A 25,626-nucleotide genomic window follows, 5' to 3' on the forward strand; every position below is an offset into this window, starting at 1 on the left:
ACATCAGACGGATCTCAAGCAAGTGTTTTGCTGCCCTCTTGTGGCCAAATGATGCATTACAACAACAGGGCACTGCCAGTCAAAGGTTAACAATAAAATGAAATATTGTCCAAAAAAATAGGGAAAAAACAAAAATTAAGAAAAGTAACATTATCTATAATAGTTGTCTCAGGGAAGGGATGGGTCAAATGCAGACAGTGTGTGTGTGTGTGTGTGTGTGTGTGTGTGTGTGTGTGTGTGTGTGTGTGTGTGTGTGTGTGTGTGTGTGTGTGTGTGTGTGTGTGTGTGTGTGTGTGTGTGTGTGTGTGTGTGTGTGTGTGTGTGTCAGTGGTACTTTAACTTGAACTTTTATCCAAAAATTAATTTAAAAAAAGTTTATTTTTAAATATTTTAGCCAGTGAACAATAAGAAAGTAATTGGTGGAGTTTCATTCTGGAATCGTAATTAATTATTACTAATATTAAATATACTTAAAAAAAAAAAAAAAAAAAGTTTTGTTTTTTTATTTATTTTTTTTATCCTCGAGAATTATGATTTGATTTAGAATCAGAATAAATAATAAACAAGACTTCTTTTTAAAAACAATATTTTTTAAATGTTTATTTACAAAAGTCGAAGAACAATCTAAAAAACCAAAGATAGTGACATCAATAATAATATCAATAATAGTAGTCTGATTATTTCAATCCAAAAATGCTAAAAAGAAAAAAAAGTGGGGAAAAAATGTTGCCAGCAAAAAACAATAATACATATATTGGTGGAGTTTATTTCTGTAATCATAATGAATTATTACTATAATCAGTTATAAATTGGGGGTGGATTGTGCTTTTTTTAAGAAAAAAATGTTTTTGTTTTTTTTAATTGATCCTCGAGAATTATGATTTGATTTAGAATCAGAATAAATAATAAACGAGACTTCTTTTTAAAAACAATATTTTTTAAATGTTTATTTACAAAAGTCGAAGAACAATCTAATAAAAGAAAATAGAACAACCTCAACTCCAACAATTGAGAAGACGTACATTTACAATAATTGTTAAATATTATACAGAGCAGGAAAACCAAAGATGAACAAAAGTAACATTATCAATAATAATATTAATAATAGCTGTGTGATTATTTCAATCCAAAAATTAATAAAAAAAGAAAAAAAAGTGCCAAAAAAAAAATGCCAAAAAATGTAGCCAGCGAAATACAATAAGAAATATATTGGTGGAGTTTATTTCTGTAATCATAATTAATTATTACTATTACTATCAGTTATAATTAATAAAAAAATGTAAGTGGTTTTTTTTTTTTTTTTTTTAAAAGAAAAAAAAATAGATTTTTTAAAAATCGATTCTCAATAATTATGAATTGGTTTAGAATCGGAATGAATAAAAATATAGCAAGTCAAAGTGACGAGCGCACTTTTTAGTTCAGACGCTACAGAATTCCATTTGAAAAGAAAATGACCCAAAAAAAGAATATTGAGTGAAGAACTGCATTCACATGTTGGAAAATACATTTATCTAGAAATGACAAACATCTTCCAGGCACTCATAAACAAATGTTTCTCTCAATGATCATCACTTTATAACAATTTTACTATCAAATGTTTGACATTTATTGCAAATAATTGCACTTTATTTCTTCCCTTTTTTGGCGGCAGCTTTGCCTTTAGTTTGTGCCTGCAGGGCCTCTTCCCGCTCAGCTGCAGCCTTTGCACGTTTCTTGCCCAAAGGAGTCTTGGTGTACCATTTCTGGGGACAGAGAAAAACAAACGTTCATTTTTCTCATCATTTGTCGGTAATTAGTGATTCTGTGTACTTTCAAGGCCTCTTCCTGGTCCTGAAAGACGGGAGTGAACTTGGCCAGCGGGGCTACAAACTCAATCGCCTTCAAAGGTCGCTTCTCCTGCAACAGGAGTCGACGCTTGGTGATCACCGTCTGGATGGCCTGGATCATGTGACCGGCGGTGAAGCCGTCGGAGATTTTTGCCAGGGAGCTGAGGTCCAGAGCGGGCGTTATCTTTCCGCCATGCTTTTGGATCAGTTGCTTCCACAGCACTGGAATCAGGTAAATAACGTTGAAGTAAAAAAATTCACATATAAAGTACTGTTCGGTCCCCCCGGGTGTTGCTAACGTTAGCCGCAAATTCAGCATTTTTGACCCAAAACTTTGCAGAACCCTTAAAGGGACACCAGTTCAACGTGTGCCTGAGTCTCTGGTCTTAGAAAACTGAACGGCACTCCTACTTCCGGTTCAAAGCTTTAAACAGCAGGAATTCACATTCACCAAGCAGCGCCTGCAGTAAGCAAATTCGTCCAAAAGATGGTGCCATAGCACAAACAACAACACACCTTTTAGGGGTCTTTATGTGTTTACAAAAAAAAAACGATTTATAATCATTATGGCCGTCAGCAAAGAAAAATCCATAAACTTTACAAGCCGTAGTGGTCAAAGTGTAGGAAAACTGGAATTTACAGCAGTAAGAGAAGATAAAGTACTTTATTATTTCCAGGCTTTTGTGGGCCACATAAAAACCTTGAGTTTGACACCTAAAACATGAAGTTTATTCCATCTTACTGAACAAAAAAAAGTCTCAAAAACATCGCAAATTTTGCCTCAACCTTCCGAAAAAGTTGCTGCAAATTCAGCATTTTTGACCCAAAACTTTGCAGAACCCTTAAAGCAGGGGTGGGCAATTAATTTTTACCGGGGGCCGCATAAGCAACCCGAGCACTGCTGGAGGGCCACACCGACAATATTTCAATTAAATTTTGCTCATTATTTTTGACATACCGTAAGATAAATAATAATAATAATAATAATTAATAATAATAATAATTTCATTTAACCTAACTTAACTTTATACAAAAGCAGATTGCTTTTGATGGTTTTATTTTTAACACTGTCTTACACAACACTTCCTGATGTATAATACAATGCAAAAATGTCCATTTCCGCACAGGGTTCATTTCTGTCACTTTATCCTGCATTATCCAACATTTTTCCCCGTCAGATTTGGACAACCATCTGTTGTTAAAAATCGTTTTTTTAACTTTATTTTGTAATTTGTGATTGCCGCTGTTCACATTCACTCACACAGGCGCATATGTCCACACGGAAGTAGTACAAATAACGCTTTTCAAAACAAAAGCAGCACCGTTGTATTGCACACTCGACATAGATACTTTTTAAAATTTATTTTGTAATTTATGACTGGCCTCACGCGGGCCGGACTGGGACGCACAAAGGGCCGCAGAATGCTCAGGTCTGCCTTAAAGGGACACCAGTTCAACGTGTGCCTGAGTCTCTGGTCTTAGAAAACTGAACGGCACTCCTACTTCCGGTTCAAAGCTTTAAACAGCAGGAATTCACATTCACCAAGCAGCGCCTGCAGTAAGCAAATTCGTCCAAAAGATGGCGCCATAGCAGAAACAACAACACACCTTTTAGGGGTCTTTATGTGTTTACAAAAAAAAAACGATTTATAATCATCATGGCCGTCAGCAAAGAAAAATCCATAAACTTTACAAGCCGTAGTGGTCAAAGTGTAGGAAAACTGGAATTTACAGCAGTAAGAGAAGATAAAGTACTTTATTTTTCCAGGCGTTTGTGGGCCACATAAAATGATGTGTGGCCCCCGGGCCTTGAGTTTGACACCTAAAACATGAAGAAGTTGATTCCATCTTATTGAACAAAAAAAGTCTCAAAAACATCGCAAATTTTGCCTCAACCTTCCGAAAAAGTTGCTGCAAATTCAGCATTTTTGACCCAAAACTTTGCAGAACCCTTAAAGGGACACCAGTTCAACGTGTGCCTGAGTCTCTGGTCTTAGAAAACTGAACGGCACTCCTACTTCCGGTTCAAAGCTTTAAACAGCAGGAATTCACATTCACCAAGCAGCGCCTGCAGTAAGCAAACTTGTCCAAAAGAGGGCGCCATAGCACAAACAACAACACACCTTTTAGGGGTCTTTATGTGTTTACAAAAAACTATTTATAATAATCATGGCCGTCAGCAAAGAACAATCCATAAACTCTATAAGCCGCAGGGTTCAAAGTGTAGGAAAACTGGAATTTACAGCAGTGAGCGAAGATAAAGTACTTTATTATTTCCAGGCTTTTGTGGGCCACATAAAAGCCTTGAGTTTGACACCTAAAACATGAAGAAGTTGATTCCATCTTATAGAACAAAAAAAGTCTCAAAAACATCGCAAATTTTGCCTCAACCTTCCGAAAAAGTTGCTGCAAATTCAGCATTTTTGACCCAAAACTTTGCAGAACCCTTAAAGCAGGGGTCACCAACCTTTTTGAAACCAAGAGCTACTTCTTGGGTACTGATTAATGCGAAGGGCTACCAGTTTGATACACACTTAGATAAATTGCCAGATATAGCCAATTTGCTCAATTTACCTTTAACTCTTTGTTGTTATTAATAATTAATGATATTTACACTTAATTGAATGGTTTAAAAGAGGAGAAAACACGAAAAAAATGACAATTAAATTTTGAAACATAGTTTATCTTCAATTTCGACTCTTTAAAATTCAAAATTCAACCGAAAAAAAGAAGAGAAAAACTAGCTAATTCGAATCTTTTTGAAAAAATTAAAAAAAGAATTTATGGGACATCATTAGTAATTTTTCCTGATCAAGATTAATTTTAGAATTTTGAGGACATGTTTTAAATAGGTTAAAATCCAATCTGCACTTTGTTAGAATATATAACCAATTGGACCAAGCTATATTTCTAACAAAGACAAATCATTATTTCTTCTAGATTTTCCAGAACAAAAATTTTTAAAGAAATTCAAAAGACTTTGAAATAAGATTTAAATTTGATTCTACAGATTTTCTAGATTTGCCAGAATAATTTTTTTGAATTTTAATAATAATAAGTTTGAAGAAATATTTCACAAATATTCTTTGTCGAAAAAACAGAAGCTAAAATGAAGAATTAAATTAAAATTTATTTATTATTCTTTACAATAGAACAAATAAATGTACTTGAACATTGATTTAAATTGTCAGGAAAGAAGAGGAAGGAATTTAAAAGGTAAAAAGGTATATGTGTTTAAAAATCCTAAAATCATTTTTGAAGTTGTATTTTTTCTCTAAAATTGTCTTTCTGAAAGTTATAAGAAGCAAAGTAAAAAAATGAATGAATTTATTTAAACAAGTGAAGACCAAGTCTTTAAAATATTTTCTTGGATTTTCAAATTCTATTTGAATTTTCTCTCTCTTACAATTAAAAATGTCGAGCAAAGCGAGACCAGCTTGCTAGTAAATAAATAAAATGTAAAAAATAGAGGCAGCTCACTGGTAAGTGGTGCTATTTGAGCTATTTTTAGAACAGGCCAGCGGGCGACTCATCTGGTCCTTACGGGCTACCTGGTGCCCGCGGGCACCGCGTTGGTGACCCCTGCCTTAAAGGGACACCAGTTCAACGTGTGCCTGAGTCTCTGGTCTTAGAAAACTGAACGGCACTCCTACTTCCGGTTCAAAGCTTTAAACGGCAGGAATTCACATTCACCAAGCAGCGCCTGAAGTAAGCAAATTCGTCCAAAAGAGGGCGCCATAGCACAAACAACAACACACCTTTTAGGGGTCTTTATGTGTTTAAAAAAAACTATTTCTAATAATCATGGCCGTCAACAAAGAACAATCCATTAACTCTATAAGCCGCAGGGTTCAAAGTGTAGGAAAACTGGAATTCACAGCAGTAAGTGAAGATAAAGTACTTTATTATTTCCAGGCTTTTGTGGGCCACATAAAAACCTTGAGTTTGACGCCTAAAACATGAAGAAGTTGATTCCATCTTATTGAACAAAAAAAGTCTCAAAAACATCGCAAATTTTGCCTCAACCTTCCGAAAACGTTGCCTCAAATTCAGCATTTTTGACCCAAAACTTTGCAGAACCCTTAAAGGGACACCAGTTCAACGTGTGCCTGAGTCTCTGGTCTCACCGTATCTGGAGCCGTAGTCGGGTCTGGGGATGAGGATGACCTTGCTGTAGGTCTTGCACAGGGACTTGATTTCCGCACTGATGGGGTCCTTAGCGGTCCCTATGACCAGGACCCGGTCCTCCTCTTTGATCAACTTCAGAGACTTGGGCAAATCTTTCTTCAGGCGTTTCGGTTCCAGCTGGACAAAAGTGGAGTGTTTGTTTTTTTAGACAGGATGTAAACACGGAGGACTTTTATGCTGTGTGATAAATACCGCTCTCTCCTCTTTGGGAACTTTTTTGTAGAACATCTTTTCTGCGCCGTCGATCCATATCACCGACGGCTGCATCAGTCTGGCAACCTGCGGGGAAAATGTGTTGTCTGTGTAACATTTATAGCACTGTCCTTTTTAGATGCTAGGTGAGGCAGTGTCGTAGCTTTCTAAGCGCAATGTTTGAACTTGGTTCGTTGGAGCCTAGGGGGCGCAACAACACAGGGTTTGAAACATAAAATAGTCGTGAGTCACTAGTGTGGTGTGTCTCTGTGACCAGTCGGTTCTGGGTGAGCTTACCATCCAACTCCGGGAACATCTGAAATTGTGGGATCCAGTCCGAGGAAGAAGAATCCAAATAAATCAAGGAAAAGAAAAAAAAAACTGACCATTTACTGTAATATGTTGTTCAAAAAAAGGTAAATTTTACAGTGAAATTCTGGCGATTAAGCTTCCAGTTTTTTCTGTAAAAACACAGTGGTATGGTTTCACATTTACTGTAATATCTTGTCCATCCATCCGTCCATTTTTCCGCCGCTTACCCAAGAATAGTATGTTGTAAAATTGACTGACAGTTTTTTTTCTTTTAAAAATACAGTGGTACTGTTCGTCCATTTACTGTAATATATTGTTAAAAAATGGGTACATTTTACAGTGAAATTCTGGCGACTAAGCTGCCATTTTTTTTGTTAAAAAAAACAGTGGTTTTGTTTTTACATTTATTGTAATATGTTGTTTAAAAAAAGGTACATTTTACAGTAACATTCCAGCAACTAAGCTTCCAGTTTTTTCTGTAAAAACACAGTGGTATGGTTTTACATTTACTGTAATATCTTGTCCATCCATCCATCCATTTTTCCGCCGCTTATCCAAGAATAGTATGTTGTAAAAAAATAATATAAATACATTTTACACAAAAATTCTAGCGACTAAGCTTCCAAGTTTTTTTCTATAAAAAACAGTGTTTTTCTATTTACCCTAATATGTTGAAAATAAAAACGTACATTTTACAATAAACTTCCGGCAACTAAACGTCCAGTTTTTTCTGTAAAAACAGTGGTATTGTTTTTCTATTTACTGTAATATTAAAAAGGTATATTTTACAGTAAAATTCTGGCGACAAAGCTGCAATTTTTTCTGTAATAAAAAAAAAACTGTGGTACTATTTCCCATTTACTGTAATATGTTGTAAAAACCATCATAAATTTTACAATAAAATTCCGGCGACTAAGTTTCCAGGGGTTTTTTTCTGTAAAAACACAGTGGTATGGTTTTTCTATTTACCCTAATATGTTGATTAAAAAAAGTAATTTTACCGTAAAATTCTGGCGCCACAGCTGTACATTTTTTATGTAATAAAAAAAACAAAAACTGGTACTATTTTTCCATTTACTGTAATATGTTGTAAAAACACCATAAATTTTACAATAAAATTCCAGCGACTAAGCTTCCAGTTTTTTTCCGTAAAAACACAGTGGTATTGTTTCACATTTACTGTATTACCTTGTCCATTCATCCATCCATTTTAAAATAATATAAATACATTTTACACAAAAATTCTAGCAACTAAACTTCCAGTTTTTTTCTGTAAAAAAACAGTGGCACTGTTTTTCTATTTACCCTTATATGTTGAAAATAAAAACTTACATTTTACAATAAACTTCCGGCAACTAATCTTCCAGTTTTTTTTTCTGTAAAAGCAGAATATTTACTGTTATATGTTGATTTTAAAAAGGTATATTCTACAGTAAAATTCTGGCGACAAAGCTGAAATTGTTTATGTAATAAAAAAAAACCAGTGGTACTATTTCCCATTTACTGTAATATGTTGTAAAAACCATCAAAAATTTTACAATAAAATTCCCGCGACTAAGTTTCCAGGGTTTTTTTTCTGTAAAAACACAGTGGTATGGTTTTTCTATTTACCCTAATATGTTGATTTAAAAAAAGTACATTTTACCGTAAAATTCTGGCGCCAAAGCTGTACATTTTTTATGTAATAAAAAAACAAAAAACAGTGGTACTATTTTTCCATGTACTGTAATATGTTGTAAAAACCACCATAAATTTTACAATAAAATTCTAGCGACTAAGCGTCCATTTTTTTTTCTGTAAAAACACAGTGGTATGGTTTTCCCATTTACCGCAAAATGTTGTAAAAAAAAAATAATAATTGTTAATTTTACAGTAAAATTCTGGCAACTCAGCTGTCATTTTTTTTCTGTAAAACACAGTGGTACTGTTTTCCATTTATTGTAAGTATGTGAAAAAATATATAATATTTTACAGTTAATGTCTGGTAACTAGGCTTTTTTTTTTTTTTTTTTCGGGGAAAAACTGTGGTGTGGTTTTTCCATTTACTGTAATATGTAGTATAAAAATTTTTTAAAAAGTACATTTTCCAGTTAATGTCTGATGAGTAAGCTGCCAGGTTTTGTCTATTAAAAAAACAGTGGTACTCTTTTTCCATTTACTGTAATATGTTGTAAAAAAAAAAAAAAAAAAAAAAAGGATTAATAAGGTAATTTTACAGTAAAATTCTGGTTATGAAGCTTCCAGTTTTTTCATGTAAAAACAGTGGTACCTCTTTTCAGGTTTGTAAGATGTCGTGTAAAAAATCCACTGTATAAAAACCTGGTGGGTGATTTACAGATTTGTTTACGTAAACCATATATGGAATGACCATATGGTCATATATTATGTCATAGCATGGTGGTGGTGGCCTTGGCCTGGGGCTGCACGAGTGCCTCCAGCACCGAGGAGCTGTGGTTCCACAAGTACTGCGACAGTCAATGTTTACCTTAAAGACCAGGTGCAGCATCATGGCCTGGCCGCTCTTGCCCGGATACTTCCCCGCGATGCTGAGAGGTGAAAGGTCAAAGAGGGTGGCCCCGGTCTCCTGGCAGACGGCGTGGACCAGCATCTTCTTCCCGACCCCCGGCGGCCCTGCCAGCAGAATGGCCTTGGTCAGGGGGGCCTTCGCGTGGACGGCGTGAGACCCTGCAGAGCACACGCCACCGGTGAGTACCCGGCACACTTGTTTCCACCCGAGTGGGACTCACCCAGGGGGAGAACTGCGTAGAGCGAGACCACCTGCCGCACGTCGGACATGGAGGGCATGGGCTCGATGTCGTTCTGCCTCAGCGTGGTCCCCAGATAGTTGAAGTCGCCTCCAAAAAAAATTGTTGGAGGGTGAACACGACGGTCCAAAACACAAACATTGGTCAGCATCACCTGGGTGTATTTCACCTGCTCACCAGCAGAGGGCAGCACAGCGCCACTAGAGTCTTAGATTTAGTTTGAAACTTTTCTTTATTAAAGGCCTACTGAAATGAATTTTTTTAATTTAAATGGGGATAGCAGATCTATTCTATGTGTCATACTTGATCATTTCGCGATATTGCCATATTTTTGCTGAAAGGATTTAGTAGAGAACAACGACGATAAAGATCGCAACTTTTGGTATCTGATAAAAAAAAGGCTTGCCCCTACCGGAAGTAGCGTGACGTAGTCAATTGAACATATACACAAAGTTCCCTATTGTTTACAACGATGGCCGCATGAAGTGAGAGAGATCCGGACCGAGAAAGCGACAATTTCCCCATTAATTTGAGCGAGGATGAAAGATTTGTGGATGAGTAAAGTGCAAGTGAAGGACTAGTGGGCAGTGGAAGCGATTCAGATAGGGAAGATGCTGTGAGAGACGGCCGGGGGTGACCTGATATTCAGCTGCGAATGACTACAACAGTAAATAAACACAAGACATATATATACTCTATTAGCCACAACACAACCAGGCTTATATTTAACATGCCACAAATTAATCCTGCATAAAAACACCTAAGTGTTTGTTGTGTTAGCTCCTAGCTCTTATGCTAGCTCCTAGCTCCATATAAGCCGCCAATCCAATTCAAACACCTGCACAACACACACAATCACTCAGCCCAAAAGACCGTTCACCTAACCCAAGGTTCATAAAGCTTATATATTTAAACAAAGTTACATACGTGACGCGCACGTACGTGCAAGCGATCAAATGTTTGGAAGCCAAAGCTGCATACTCACGGTAGCACGTCTGCGTCTTTGTCATCCAAATCAAAGTAATCCTGGTAAGAGTCTGTGTTGTCCCAGTTCTCTACAGGCATCTGTGTATCGAAGTCAAAAGTCCTCCTGGTTAGAGTGTCTGTTATCCGAGTTCTTCCATCTTGACTGCATCTTTCGGGAATGTAAACAATGAAACACCGGCTGTGTTGTGTTGCTGCTGACTTCCTTCGCAAAATACGTCCGCTTTGCACCGAGAACTTTCTTCTTTGCTTGCTCAGCTTCTTTCTCCATAATGCAATGAACATAATTGCAACAGATTCACCAACACAGATGTCCAGAATACATCCAGAATCAGATGAAAACAGCTATTTTGTATTGACTTCAATGTGGAAGGCATACCTCTGTTCCCTGGGCTACATCACGCGCATACGTCATCCTCAGAGGCGTTTCGAACCGGAAGTTCCCCGGGACATTTAAAATGTATAAGTTAACCCGGCCGTATTGGCATGTGTTGCAATGTTAAGATTTCATCATTGATATATAGACTATCAGACTGCGTGGTCGCTAGTAGTGGGTTTCCGTAGGCCTTTAAGTTTCTATCAAAATGAACTTAAACTCTTAATCTGATTTTTTTTAAATTAATAAATACTCAAAATGCGTATGACTAAACCGTCTCAGACAACTTTATTACACTTTGACAAGGTTTCTAAAAATGAGGGCTGGGCAATAAAACGATATCAGTATGTATCGCGATAGACACGTATCGATAACCAAAAAAATGTGTTCAATAAAACGTTCAATTTTTTTTCTTTGCAGAATGTCCTTAAAATCAGCAGACTGCTCCTGTAACTCTGACAAAATAAGTACAAATGTCCACCGTAGAGGACGCTGGTGCTCTGGAATATACAAAATACGACTAGTAATGAACTGTCCGGCCCCCCCATTCTTAGCCTTCTGGCCCCCAAATCAATTGAGAAATACCCCTGTTCTACATTATTATGCACCATCACTTGGTAGTAATCATGCAATGCAAAAGATGGTCTAGACCAGGGGTGTCCAAAATGGGGCCCGCCCACTTCTCCAAAGTGGCCCCGCGAGATGTCATGACTTTAATAAGGAACCTTGCATTCATTTTAAAAGTCTGACATTGTTCATGCTGCTAGTGAACCGCATGGTTTGATTCATTAGTACCGCCATACTATACTCTATTAGTACAACCCTAATACGACCCAATGCAAACAACCTTCCCGAGTCACGGTGCAAAAAAAAATTTAAAAAAATCCAACCAACACAAATATCAACAGACATGGTCACTGAACTTTGAGAATATTATTTAAAAAAACGTCCAATCACCATAAAAAATAAAATCTAAATGACACTCATTTATAAACATTACAATGCATGATGGGAAATTACAAAACACTCTCCACATTTATCCACGATTGGCACATTTTAGCAGCTTGATATTTCTGATTGATGACAAAACTTTAAGAAGGTCGTCACGGAAGTAAACGAGGAAGGAGTGGAACTTTCACATACTTTGAATATACAATAATATTAATTATATGTAGCTATATGTATGTAAATGTGTATGTATGTATGTATATATATATATATATGTATGTGTGTGTATATATATATATATACATACATACATATATAGACACATATACATACATGCATACATATATACACACGTATACATACATATATACACACATTTACATACATACATACATGTGTGTGTGTGTGTATATATATATGTATATATACACATATACATATATACATACATATATATATATATGTATGTATATATCTATATATATATATGTATATGTGTGTGTGTGTGTGTGTGTGTGTGTGTATGTATGTACAGTATGTATGGGGAGATATATATATATATATATACATAGTTATATCCATCCATCCATTTTCTACCGCTTGTGTGTATGTATATATATATATATATATATATATATATATATATATATATATATATATATATATATATATATATATATATATATATATATATATATATGTGTGTGTGTATAAATGTATATGTACAGTATATATATATATCAATCAATCAATGTTTATTTATATAGCCCTAAATCACAAGTGTCTCAAAGGGCTGTATATATATATATATATATATATATATATATATATATATATATATATATATATATATATATATATATATATATATATATATATGTATATATATATATATATATATATGTATATATATGTATATATATATATACATATATACATATATATTTATATACATATACACACACACACACACACACACACACACACATATATATATATATATATATATATATATACATATATATATATATATATATATACATATATATATATATATATATATATATATATATATATATATATATATATATATATATATATATATATATATATATACAGGTAAAAGCCAGTAAATTAGAATATTTTGAAAAACTTGATTTATTTCAGTAATTGCATTCAAAAGGTGTAACTTGTACATTATATTTATTCATTGCACACAGACTGATGCATTCAAATGTTTATTTCATGTAATTTTGATGATTTGAAGTGGCAACAAATGAAAATCCAAAATTCCGTGTGTCACAAAATTTGAATATTACTTAAGGCTAATACAAAAAAGGGATTTTTAGAAATGTTGGCCAACTGAAAAGTATGAAAATGAAAAATATGAGCATGTACAATACTCAATACTTGGTTGGAGCTCCTTTTGCCTCAATTACTGCGTTAATGCGGCGTGGCATGGAGTCCATGAGTTTCTGGCACTGCTCAGGTGTTATGAGAGCCCAGGTTGCTCTGATAGTGGCCTTCAACTCTTCTGCGTTTTTGGGTCTGGCATTCTGCATCTTCCTTTTCACAATACCCCACAGATTTTCTATGGGGCTAAGGTCAGGGGAGTTGGCGGGCCAATTTAGAACAGAAATACCATGGTCCGTAAACCAGGCACGGGTAGATTTTGCGCTGTGTGCAGGCGCCAAGTCCTGTTGGAACTTGAAATCTCCATCTCCATAGAGCAGGTCAGCAGCAGGAAGCATGAAGTGCTCTAAAACTTGCTGGTAGACGGCTGCGTTGACCCTGGATCTCAGGAAACAGAGTGGACCGACACCAGCAGATGACATGGCACCCCAAACCATCACTGATGGTGGAAACTTTACACTAGACTTCAGGCAACGTGGATCCTGTGCCTCTCCTGTCTTCCTCCAGACTCTGGGACCTCCATTTCCAAAGGAAATGCAAAATTTGCTTTTGTCAGAAAACATGACTTTGGACCACTCAGCAGCAGTTCAGCTCTTTTTTCCAGGGTCAACGCAGCCGTCTACCAGCAAGTTTTAGAGCACTTCATGCTTAGCCCCATAGAAAATCTGTGGGGTATTGTGAAAAGGAAGATGCAGAATGCCAGACCCAAAAACGCAGAAGAGTTGAAGGCCACTATCAGAGCAACCTGGGCTCTCATAACACCTGAGCAGTGCCAGAAACTCATCGACTCCATGCCACGCCGCATTAACGCAGTAATTGAGGCAAAAGGAGCTCCAACCAAGTATTGAGTATTGTACATGCTCATATTTTTCATTTTCATACTTTTCAGTTGGCCAACATTTCTAAAAATCCCTTTTTTGTATTAGCCTTAAGTAATATTCTAATTTTGTGACACACGGAATTTTGGATTTTCATTTGTTGCCACTTCAAATCATCAAAATTAAATGAAATAAACATTTGAATGCATCAGTCTGTGTGCAATGAATAAATATAATGTACAAGTTACACCTTTTGAATGCAATTACTGAAATAAATCAAGTTTTTCAAAATATTCTAATTTACTGGCTTTTACCTGTATGTGTGTGTATGTGTGTATGTATATATGCAGTTGGCTTTCGGCCCTCAACCAAATGTGTTTTAGCCCAAAGCGGCCCCCAGGAGCCAGTAAGTGACAGTAACTCACCAAGGTAATCCCGCATGCGAACGTTGTTTGCCTGCTTCAACAAGCCCTGTTCCACCATCTCCTGGCACAGAGACTCCAGAGTCCTGGCAGGCATGAAGGAGTTAATGTCATGCAAACATTCTCATGTCATGGACTCACCTGTCAGCTGTCAGATCCTTCATGTCATGCAAACATTCTCATGTCATGGACTCACCTGTCAGCTGTCAGATCCTTCATGTCATGCAAACATTCTCATGTCATGGACTCACCTGTCAGCTGTCAGATCCTTCTCCCCCTTTTTCTTCTTCTTACTGCCCTTGCCGGCTTTTTTCTGCACAAGCATTGACACGGTGAGGACCCCAGTCCGAAAACCGAGCGTCCCACGACTACGCGGTAGACCGCAGAGATGGATGGATCACCTTTTTGTAAACTTTGGCCGGGACTTTTTCCACAGCGAGCCTCCAGTCTGCCAGTTCCACTCTCATCTGCACGTCCACCTTGGAGAGCACACACGGGTTTGTTGCTGTCAATCATCTGCCAGGGTTGCAATTAGGACTATCACACTAATAACAATACTATTATATTATATATACAGTATATTGTGTTTATTCCCGCTAGCAGCTGAAATGGACAATAAAAAGTGCACACTGAATGTAAAAGTAAGCGTGCTAGGCTATAGGCTACTAGGAGCTGGCAGCTACACAACAGCTAAGCACACAATAGCATACAAGCTAGACATAGGTGATACTAATTGAACAATAAAACAGTCAATATAAACAAGTATCAAATAATTCTAGTCCAAGGCAGAACTGTATTAGAAAGTATACAGTATCAAACGTGTCCGTATCATTCAACTTACCGTCAATGAGTTCAACCTCATGAATTATCGTGGCCGCGAGGTGTCACCAAAACGAATTACCACTCCACCTCAACTTAAAGACAGCATACACCTGTCATGAGGTCAATGTTTGTCATACCTACCGTTGTAATGTCTCCACTATTTTGGCACCGACCGAATCCCGTCGGTCCTACCGATTGACCTAAAATCTAACGGTGCCATGTTACGGTACTTGGTTCAGCCGCCTCTTTGCATTGCATAACTTGCCGATCACTGCAGCAGCACTGAGGGCAGACTCAGCCAAACTACCTCTAGTTATGTTGGAATTTTCAATGCCAAAAAAAAAATGTACTCTAAAAATGCTTTTAACGTAAGTAAGGCTCTGCTTTTTTTCTTAAAATGCGCTAGCTGGATGCTAATACACATTGGCTTTATTATTGACCACTTTTCTGCAGACACAGAACCCTGTCAATCTCACGCTCCTGCCTTCTCTTACTCGTGAACAAGACCCTGAGATACTTGGAACTCTCTAAAGACCTCTCTCCCAACCTGAAAGCGGGCAATCCACCCTAAGAACCATGACCTTAGACTCGCATGCACCCTTTTACGGCTAAGAACCATAAACTTAAGACTCACATCCACCCTTTTCCGGCTAAAAAACCATGACCTTATACTCACAGCCACCCTTTTCTGGCTAAAAACCACGACCTTAGACTGGCAGCCACCCTTTTCTGGCTAAGAACTACAACCTTAGACTCGCATCCACTCTTTTCTGGCTAAGAACCATGACCTTAGACTGGCATCCACCCTTTTCTGGCTAAGAACCATGACGTTAGATTCGCAACCACCCCTTTCCAGCTAAGGACCATGACCTTACACTCGCAACCACCCATTACCGGCTAAGAACCATGACCTTAGAATCGCATCCACCATTTTCCAACTAAGAACCATGACCTGAGACTCACATCCACCCTTTTCTGGCTAAGAACCATGACTTTAGACTCGCAACCACCCTTTACCGGCTAAGAACCATGACCTTAGACTCGCATCCACCCTTTTCTGGCTAAGAACCATGACTTTAGACTCGCAACCACCCTTTACCGGCTAAGAACCATGACCTGAGACTCGCATCCACCCTTTTCTGGTTAAGAACCTTGACTTTAGTCTCGCAACCACCGTTTACCGGCTAAGAACCATGACCTTAAACTCGCAACCACCCTTTACCGGCTAAGAACCATGACCTTAGACACGCATCCACTCTTTTCCGGCTATGAACCATGACCTGAGACTCGCATCCACCCTTTTCTGGCTAAAAATCATGACCTTAGACTCGCAACCACCCTTTACCGGCTAAGAACCATGACCTGAGACTCGCATCCACCCTTTTTCTGGCTAAGAACCTTGACTTTAGTCTCGCAACCACCGTTTACCGGCTAAGAACCATGACCTTAGACTCGCAACCACCCTTTACCGGCTAAGAACCATGACCTTAGACTCGCATCCACCCTTTTCTGGCTAAGAACCATGACCTTAGACACGCATCCACCCTTTTCCGGCTATGAACCATGACCTGAGACTCGCATCCACCCTTTTCTGGCTAAGAACCATGACTTTAGACTCGCAACCACCCTTTACCGGCTAAGAACCATGACCTTAGACTCGCATCCATCCTTTTCTGGCTAAGAACCATGACCTGAGACTCGCATCCACCCTTTTCTGGCTAAGAACCTTGACTTTAGTCTCGCAACCACCGTTTACCTGCTAAGAACCATGACTTTAGACTCGCAACCACCCTTTACCGGCTAAGAACCATGACCTTAGACTCGCATCCACCCTTTTCTGGCTAAGAACCATGACTTTAGACTCGCAACCACCCTTTACCGGCTAAGAACCATGACCTGAGACTCGCATCCACCCTTTTCTGGCTAAGAACCTTGACTTTAGTCTCGCAACCACCGTTTACCGGCTAAGAACCATGACTTTAGACTCGCAACCACCCTTTACCGGCTAAGAACCATGACCTTAGACTCGCATCCACCCTTTTCTGGCTAAGAACCATGACTTTAGACTCGCAACCACCCTTTACCGGCTAAGAACCATGACCTGAGACTCGCATCCACCCTTTTCTGGCTAAGAACCTTGACTTTAGTCTCGCAACCACCGTTTACCGGCTAAGAACCATGACTTTAGACTCGCAACCACCCTTTACCGGCTAAGAACCATGACCTTAGACTCGCATCCACCCTTTTCTGGCTAAGAACCATGACTTTAGACTCGCAACCACCCTTTACCGGCTAAGAACCATGACCTGAAACTCGCATCCACCCTTTTTTGGCTAAGAACCATGACTTTAGACTCGCAACCACCCTTTACCGGCTAAGAACCATGACTTTAGACTCGCAACCACCCTTTACCGGCTAAGAACCTTGACTTTAGTCTCGCATCCACCATTTTTCCACCTAAGAACCATGACCATAGACACGCATCCACCCTTTCCCGGCTATGAACCATGACCTGAGACTCTGATCCAACCTTTTCGGGATAAGAACCATGACCTTAGACTCACAGAGTTGGAAAAAAGTTTCTGTTCTGCACGTTCACTGCAGACGACGCTACTTCTCAGGGGATTGAACAAACACCACAAGAGTTTATCTCACCGGCATTCAAGAAACCACTGTCGGATTAGCGATTTCAACACTTCCTAATGCGTTAAACTACAAATAAGATGCACCTCACAATCAAACAGCTGGTGCATAATAAGTACAGTACTTACGGTATTAACACTTTTTAGGGCGCAACAAAAGACTGGACAACACACCATTAACTGTACATTACTGCCATTTAACATCTTGCAACTGTAATTGAGACTTTGAAATTTGATAATGAAACAAGATATAACAACTGGACAGCAGCTCATTTGTAAATTTTGCGATAAAAAATTTATTTTATTATCAAAAACAATATTTGTAAACACAAAATTGAGCACTGGTATCACTTCCCAGGTACCAAGAATTGGTACCGTATTGGTTCAAATGCGAACAGTACCCATCCCTAAATGTCGCTTGACTAAACCCTTGCTAACATTCCACACTACAAAATAAAAGCATGTACTCTGAGTGGTGCTGATATTGGCCAATACTCAAGACTCCGGTATCGGTATTGTAACTGAAGTGGAAAAGTTGTATCGCTAGTATTAGAAACTTGAACTTGATGTCAAACTCAAAGCCCGGGGGCCAGATCTGGCCCTCAATGTCATTTTATATGACCCGCAAAATCCTGGAAATAATATGTGTCAATAAAATACCTTATCTTTTATTTCTTTACTTTTTTATTTTCTTACTAAAGGTATTAGGTTTTTTTTTTCCATTTTGACAGGAAAAAAATAGTGTCCAATATTGCAACAAATATTAAATCATCTAACTTTTTTACTAAAAATTCTAATAAATACTTAAATATCTGCTTAACTTATGATTTCAAAGCAAGTTGTCCATCAATTTGTACACTATAAAAGTGACCAATGGATTTTACTGTAAAATGTATGGAGGTTTTTACAGCATTTTAATGTAAGATGAAAAAAACAAAACAACCAAGGTTAGTTTTTTTATAGTGAAATTCTGTCGACTGAGCTGTCAGTTTTGTTTTTTTTACCGTAAAATCCACGGTTGATATTTTTCACGGTGTATTACTGTAAATGGAAAAACGGTACCACATTTTATTAAGGTAAAAAACTGGCAGCTGAATTGCCAAAATTTCAATTAATTTTTTTTTCTATTTACAGTAAGAGGTTGTAAAAAAAAAAAAAATTATAATAAAAAAAAACCAACATATATTTTACAGTAAAAGTCTGGCAATTAAGCTGCCAGTTTTTTCCGTGAAAAACAGTGGTAAAATCCACAGATTTTTTTTACACTGTATGTTTAAAAAAAAAAATGTAATAATCAAATATATCCATCCCTTCATCTTCTTCCGCTTATCCGAGGTCGGGTCGCGGGGGCAGCAGCCTAAGCAGGGAAGCCCAGACTTCCCTCTCCCCAGCCACTTGGTCCAGCTCCTCCCGGGGGATCCCGAGGCGTTCCCAGGCCAGCCGGGAGACATAGTCTACCCAACGTGTCTTGGGTCTTCCCCGTGGCCTCCTACCGGTTGGATGTGCCCTAAACACCTGGGTGGCATCCTGACCAGATGCCCGAACCACCTCATCTGGCTCCTCTCCATGTGGAGGAGCAGCGGCTTTACTTTGATCTCCTCCTGGATGGCAGAGCTTCTCACCCTATCTCTAAGGGAGAGACCCGCCACCCGGCGGAGGAAACTCATTTCGGCCACTTGTACCCGTGATCTTGTCCTTTCGGTCATAACCCAAAGCTCATGACCATAGGTGAGGATGGGAACGTAGATCGACCGGTAAATTGAGAGCTTTGCCTTCCGGCTCAGCTCCTTCTTCACCACAACGGATCGATACAGCGTCCGCATTACTGAAGACGCCGCACGGATCCGCCTGTCGATCTCACGATCCACTCTTCCCCCACTCGAGGTACTTGAACTCCTCCACTTGGGGCAGAGGCAAATTAATTAATTATTACTGTTACAAGCGGCCCTCATTGCAAACAAGTTTGACACCCGTGATCTCAGGTATTAAAGATAAACGGTGACTAATTAGGAGTATTGATAAAATGTAATAGTCTTAGTTGTAATATTAGTTTCACCTTCACTCGTATCTCTGCTTCGATGTCCACCCTTTTCTCCTCCTTGATCAGCTCCACTTCGTGTCTCTGGTTGAAATTTCTCGACTCACTGCGGGTTTCCCAGAAATCTGCAGGGACATTAACATTTATTTATTTGTGGCGGGCCGCTATCGATACATTTGGAGCGCATTATTGTTGTCATGCCAGGTTTCTGTAGGAACCTGCAAAGGATTTGTTGCCCAACTCCAAGTCTGCCAGAAAAGCTGAAGGTAGCATCTCCAAGCCTTCCTCTTCTTCCTGGGGTTGACGGTGAAGTTTATGCACACTTCATGGTGGATTTAGTCTGTGGGACAGTTTACCTCCTTGCCCTTGGACTTCTTTGCATCATCCTTCTTTTTGTCGTCTTTTTTCTTGCCCGAAGCTTCCTCTTCCAACTCAGCCAACTCTTCTATCAACTAAAAGACAGCACCAGCATAAAAACCTGCCCTCCTTCTTTTAATCGAGCGCGTCTTTTACCTGCAGATAATTCTTTTCAGCAAAAATGATGGCCGAGCCTCCCTCGTCTTCGTCGGGGAAGTCTGGGAACGTCCCTGTCAGGTTTCTACAACCCGAAAGAGGCAACAGCTCCTGAGTAAGTTCCTTAACCTTCTGAGAGCCAGGGTCCTCTGCAGTGGGTGTTTATTTGTGGTCTGGGGTTTTTTTCTTGTCAGAGTTACCATCCATGTTCTTCTGCTTATACGGGTCCAGGTGGTGGGAGGCCCAGACTTCCGGGTCCCAGCCACCTCTTCCAGTTCTACCAAGGATTCCTCGGCCAACTGAAAAACATACTCCCTGCAGTCCTAGGTCTAACCCGGGCCTCCTCCCGGAACACCTCACCAGGGAGGCATCCAGAAGCCATCTGGACTAAATGTCACCTTAACTGGCTTCTCTCGATGTAAAGGAGTACTGGTTCTAGTCTGAGCTCCTCCCGGATGACGGAACTCCTTACCCTGCCTCTTAGAGTGAGTCCAGCCATCTTACAGAGGAGACTCGGTTGGTAAATCAAGAGCTTTACCTTCTGACTAAGCTGATCTGGTACAGCGACCGCTTTTCTGCAGACACAGAACCCTCTCGACTGTCAATCTCACGCTCCTGCTTTCTCTTACTCGTGAACAAGATCCTGAGATACTTGAACTCTCTTAAGACCTCTCTCCCAACCTGAAAGCGGGCAATCCACCCTAAGAACCATGACCTTAGACTCGCATGCACCCTTTTACGGCTAAGAACCATAAACTTAAGACTCACATCCACCCTTTTCCGGCTAAAAACCATGACTTTAGACTCACAGCCAGCCTTTTCCGGCTAAGAACCATGACTTTAGACTCGCATCCACCCTTTTCTGGCTAAGAACCGTGACCTTAGACTCGCAACCACCATTTTCCGGCTAAGAACCATGACCTTAGACTCGCAACCACCATTTTCCGGCTAAGAACCATGACCTTAGACTCGCATCCACCATTTTCCGGCTAAGAACCATGACCTTAGACTCACATCCACCCTTTTCCGGCTATGAACCATGACCTAAGACTCGCATCCACCCTTTTCGGGCTAAGAACCATAACCTTAGACTCCCAGAGTTGGAAAAAAGTTTATGTTCTGCGCGTTCACTGCAGAGGACGCTAGTTCTCAGGGGATTGAACAAACACCACAAGAGTTTATCTCACCGGCATTCAAGAAACCACTGTCGGATTTGTTCTTTGATGTTATCAGCTATTTCCTGGCCCTCACTCTCTCGGAGTTGGTTTGTGATGGCAGCCACAGACTTTTGATAGTCATCCTCATGTTCCTTCTGCTTGTTTCGCGTGGAAACAGTGTTGGCCTGGGCAGAGATGATGGCCTCGCACGGCTCCTGGTATTTGGGATGCAAGGTCTGACAAAGACGGGACCAAAACACACCACTGGCAAGTTCAAATCACAGTTCTTGACATTTAGTCCGCATCGTGAAGCACCTTGCGGAATTTCACTCACCATTCCCAGGAAAATCATATCTTCATTCCGAGCAGCTGTCGTCTTCTTCCTCTCTACGTAGCCCCTCCATACCTGCGGATCACGTACCCGGTCGTCAGCAAGTTGATATAATTTCCTTACGTTTTGTTGTGTCGAGGACAGAACACCTTCTGGATGCGGACTGCAGCTCGGGCCATGTCCTCGGGCTTCGGGTCCTCGGTTCTGGGTATCTTCCTCAATCTTCTGCTCGCTTCGTTCAAGGCTGCCCTCAGGCGGCCTTGGCGTGCCCTCTCTGCCATCTGAACGACTCTGATGGCCTCCTCTCGACTCATGGTCCTGGTTACGCGCTAACATGCCAGTGGAAAGAGACACTCGATATACTGTGAACCACAATTACTGTTGATGCTAGCTTTGTAACTCTGCTTCTGACCACAAGCTCATACAAACCTGGAGTGCTGAAGAATAAGACCGAGGAGACTTAAAGGAGACCTATTACGCAAAACCAACTTTTGTTACGACTGGAACTTGTTTTTGTGTTTTTGGGATCTCCACAATCTCGTAATGACCATGGAGGCATGGCAGAGATATTTATGAAACACTCTTGCCTTCCTTTATTCTTCCTCCAAACTGTCACGAATGGTTACCTTTATGTTGAGTTTTGTTAGTGTTCTCCAGTGTTTTGTGATAATTCCTGTCCTGTGCTTTTATTTTGACGCCTCTTCCGGTTTTGTAGAGGTTTTCCCGTGGCTGCTTCACTTCTGTCCCAGAGCATTTCCCCTTACCTGTTTGAAATCAAGACTATTGAAGTTGATAATTTTTCTACCTTCGTGTACTTATTTAAGAACCATGACCTTAGACTCGCATCCACCCTTTTCCGGCTAAGAATCATGACCTTAGACTTGAATCCACCCTTTTCCGACTAAGAACCATAACCTTAGACTCGCATCCACCCTTTTCCGGCTAAGAACCATGACCTTAGACTCGCATACACCCTTTTACGGCTAAGAACCATGACCTTAGACTCGCATCCATCCTTTTACGGCTAAGAACCATGACCTTAGACTCGCATTCACCCTTTTCCGGCTAAGAATCATGACCTTAGACTCGAATCCACCCTTTTCCGGCAAAGAACCATAACCTTAGACTCGCATCCACCCTTTTCCGGCTAAGAACCATGACCTTAGACACGCATACACCCTTTTACGGCTAAGAACCATGACCTTAGACTCGCATCAGACTCGCATCCATCCTTTTACGGCTAAGAACCATGACCTTAGACTCGCATCCACCCTTTTCCGGCTAAGAATCATGACCTTAGACTCGCATAAACCCTTTTACGGCTAATAACCATAACCTTAGACTCGCATCCACCCTTTTCCGGCTAAGAACCATAACCTTAGACTCGCATCCATCCTTTTACGGCTAGGAACCATGACCTTAGACTCGCATTCACCCTTTTCCGGCTAAGAATCATGACCTTAGACTCGAATCCACCCTTTTCCGGCTAAGAACCATAACCTTAGACTCGCATCCATCCTTTTACGGCTAAGAATCATTACCTTAGACTCGCATACACCCTTTTACGGCTAAGAACCATGAACTTAGACTCGCATCCACCCTTTTACGGCTAAGTACCATGACCTTAGACTCGCATCCACCCTTTTACGGCTAAAAACCATGACCTTAGTCTCGCATCCACCCTTTTCCGGCTAAAAACCATGACCTTAGACTCGCATCCACCCTTTTCCGGCTAAGTACCATGACCTTAGACTCGAATCCACCCTTTTCCGGCTAAGAACCATAACCTTAGACTCGCATCCACCCTTTTCCGGCTAAGAACCATGACCTTAGACTCGCATACACCCTTTTACGGCTAAGAACCATAACCTTAGACTCGCATCCACCCTTTTCCGGCTAAGAATCATGACCTTAGACTCGAATCCACCCTTTTCCGGCTAAGAACCATAACCTTAGACTCGCATCCATCCTTTTACGGCTAAGAACCATTACCTTAGACTCGCATCCACCCTTTTACGGCTAAGAACCATGACCTTAGACTCGCATCCACCCTTTTACGGCTAAGAACCATAACCTTAGACTCGCATCCACCCTTTTCCGGCTAAGAACCATGACCTTAGACTCGCATCCACCCTTTCCCGGCTAAGAACCATAACCTTAGACTCGCATCCACCCTTTTACGGCTAAGAACCATAACCTTAGACTCGCATCCACCCTTTTCCGGCTAAGAACAATGACCTTAGACTCGCATACACCCTTTTACGGCTAAGAACCATGACCTTAAACTCGCATCCACCCTTTTACGGCTAAGAACCATAACCTTAGACTCGCATCCACCCTTTTACGGCTAAGAAACATGACCTTAGACTCGCATCCACCCTTTTCCGGCTAAGAACCATGACCTTAGACTCGCATCCACCCTTTTTCCGGCTAAGAACCGTGACCTGACTGAAAGACAGGAAGTGCATCTTGTTTCGCTAATCAAACACAAGTGTTCACAAAATTAACACACAACACATGAGGGGTTCATTGTGTCGAGAAAAATGACCCAGGGTATGGGTCATCTTTTTGGAACAGATATTTTGAAAGATTAAGTGAAAGACCACCGTTATCTTAAAATCACCATTAATAAGTATATCACCTCCACGGTCGTTTGCTAACTTTTCCAACCGTCGTTGGGACACGTTCCCTGACGGGTCTCGGTTTTGCGGCTGCTTCTTTACAGGTGTGTGTGGAGTGACAGGAAGAAAAGCTCGGCCGGGAGAAATGGTTTGGGGTCAGTTTTGCATGTATGAATCTCTAGGCCTCAAAAATAAAAAATACAACTTTTTATACTATCTTGTAGTATTTAGGGGTAGTTTCTCATTTAGACAATTCATAGATCACGTCTCCTGCCCTGAGAAAGCAAAATGTAGAGTTTCATCAGTCTAAAACTAACACCGAGCGCAGTGATTCTCAAACTGTACTTGTGGTACACCCAACAAACACTTCATTAAATATCCAAACACAGTGTTACTGTTCAAACTGTGTGTAATGTCACAGTGGCCAAACATCGTAAATTACAAACTATAAGCCCTTATTTGTTTCCTGTGCTTTGAACCCTGCGGCTTATAAAACGGTGCGGCTAACCTATGGATGTAGGTTTGGGGTTCAATAGTTTTCATTACATCCCAAAACTGAGGACTGGAAAGGTGTGCTGCCGTTTGTGCTATGGCGCCATCTTTTGGACGAGTTTACTCACTGCAGGTTTTTCAGGTCGAAAAATGTACTCCCTGTTTTGATGCCTTTAACAGAATGTAAAATCGTCCATAGCGTTTCTGCTCAAAATGATTCTTCATTCATCACTCCGAGCAATGTTTGTAGGTTTTACAATATAACTAAAACTATTCTTACTTTACTAAACCGTCTTACGAAGTCTGTAGGAGTGTTTTCATGCATATTCGTACGTGTTTGATGTAATCAAGCTAGCGTTGTTAGCATTAGCTAATACGCTAACATGTCTGTGTTGGTATTATTAACTTATAATAGCATTCTTTTCGTATTGTTTGGGTTTCACAAATTCCTCAGTAAATTCACCAAAATGTCACCGTGGAGCTAATGAGTCTGGAGAGCTAGCTTGCGCAGCTAGTGGGTCCATGACGATGACTTGGGGCGGTTGGTAGAGTGGCCGTGCCAGCAACTTAAGGGTTCCAGGCTCGATCCCAGCTTCTGCCATCCTAGTCACTGCCGTTGTGTCCTTGGGCAAGACACGTTACCCACCTGCTCCCAGTGCCACCCACACTGGTTTAAAAATGTAACTTATATATTGGGTTTCACTATGTAAAGCCCTTTGAGTCACTAGAGAAAAGCGCTATATAAATATAATTCACTTCTGTTTTG

General features: G+C 39.9%; 1 protein-coding gene across 3 annotated transcripts in view; it reads right to left on the minus strand.

Moving 5' to 3' along the window:
• Positions 1-1,254: 1,254 nt before the first annotated feature.
• Positions 1,255-25,626, minus strand: part of zgc:153738 (uncharacterized protein LOC558115 homolog) — a 33,201-nt gene continuing 8,829 nt past the window's right edge. For 2 of the 3 annotated variants that reach the window (XM_062027795.1, XM_062027793.1), the window contains 16 exons: positions 21,897-22,076; positions 21,751-21,822; positions 21,447-21,652; positions 20,260-20,344; positions 20,103-20,198; positions 19,965-20,040; positions 19,765-19,871; positions 14,646-14,723; positions 14,496-14,557; positions 14,248-14,330; positions 9,266-9,373; positions 9,004-9,203; positions 6,207-6,293; positions 5,954-6,131; positions 1,810-2,048; positions 1,255-1,742 (listed from right to left, as the gene is read on the minus strand). In XM_062027795.1, the coding sequence (XP_061883779.1) occupies positions 1,626-1,742; positions 1,810-2,048; positions 5,954-6,131; positions 6,207-6,293; positions 9,004-9,203; positions 9,266-9,373; positions 14,248-14,330; positions 14,496-14,557; positions 14,646-14,723; positions 19,765-19,871; positions 19,965-20,040; positions 20,103-20,198; positions 20,260-20,344; positions 21,447-21,652; positions 21,751-21,822; positions 21,897-22,076 (1,974 nt within the window). In that variant the 3' untranslated portion in view covers positions 1,255-1,625. The remainder of the gene's footprint in view (positions 1,743-1,809; positions 2,049-5,953; positions 6,132-6,206; positions 6,294-9,003; positions 9,204-9,265; positions 9,374-14,247; positions 14,331-14,495; positions 14,558-14,645; positions 14,724-19,764; positions 19,872-19,964; positions 20,041-20,102; positions 20,199-20,259; positions 20,345-21,446; positions 21,653-21,750; positions 21,823-21,896; positions 22,077-25,626) is intronic. The other variant, XM_062027796.1, reaches the window with a different exon arrangement.

This window comes from Entelurus aequoreus, linkage group LG19 (assembly GCF_033978785.1).
Source record: "Entelurus aequoreus isolate RoL-2023_Sb linkage group LG19, RoL_Eaeq_v1.1, whole genome shotgun sequence".
Classification (NCBI taxonomy): Eukaryota; Metazoa; Chordata; class Actinopteri; order Syngnathiformes; family Syngnathidae; genus Entelurus; species Entelurus aequoreus.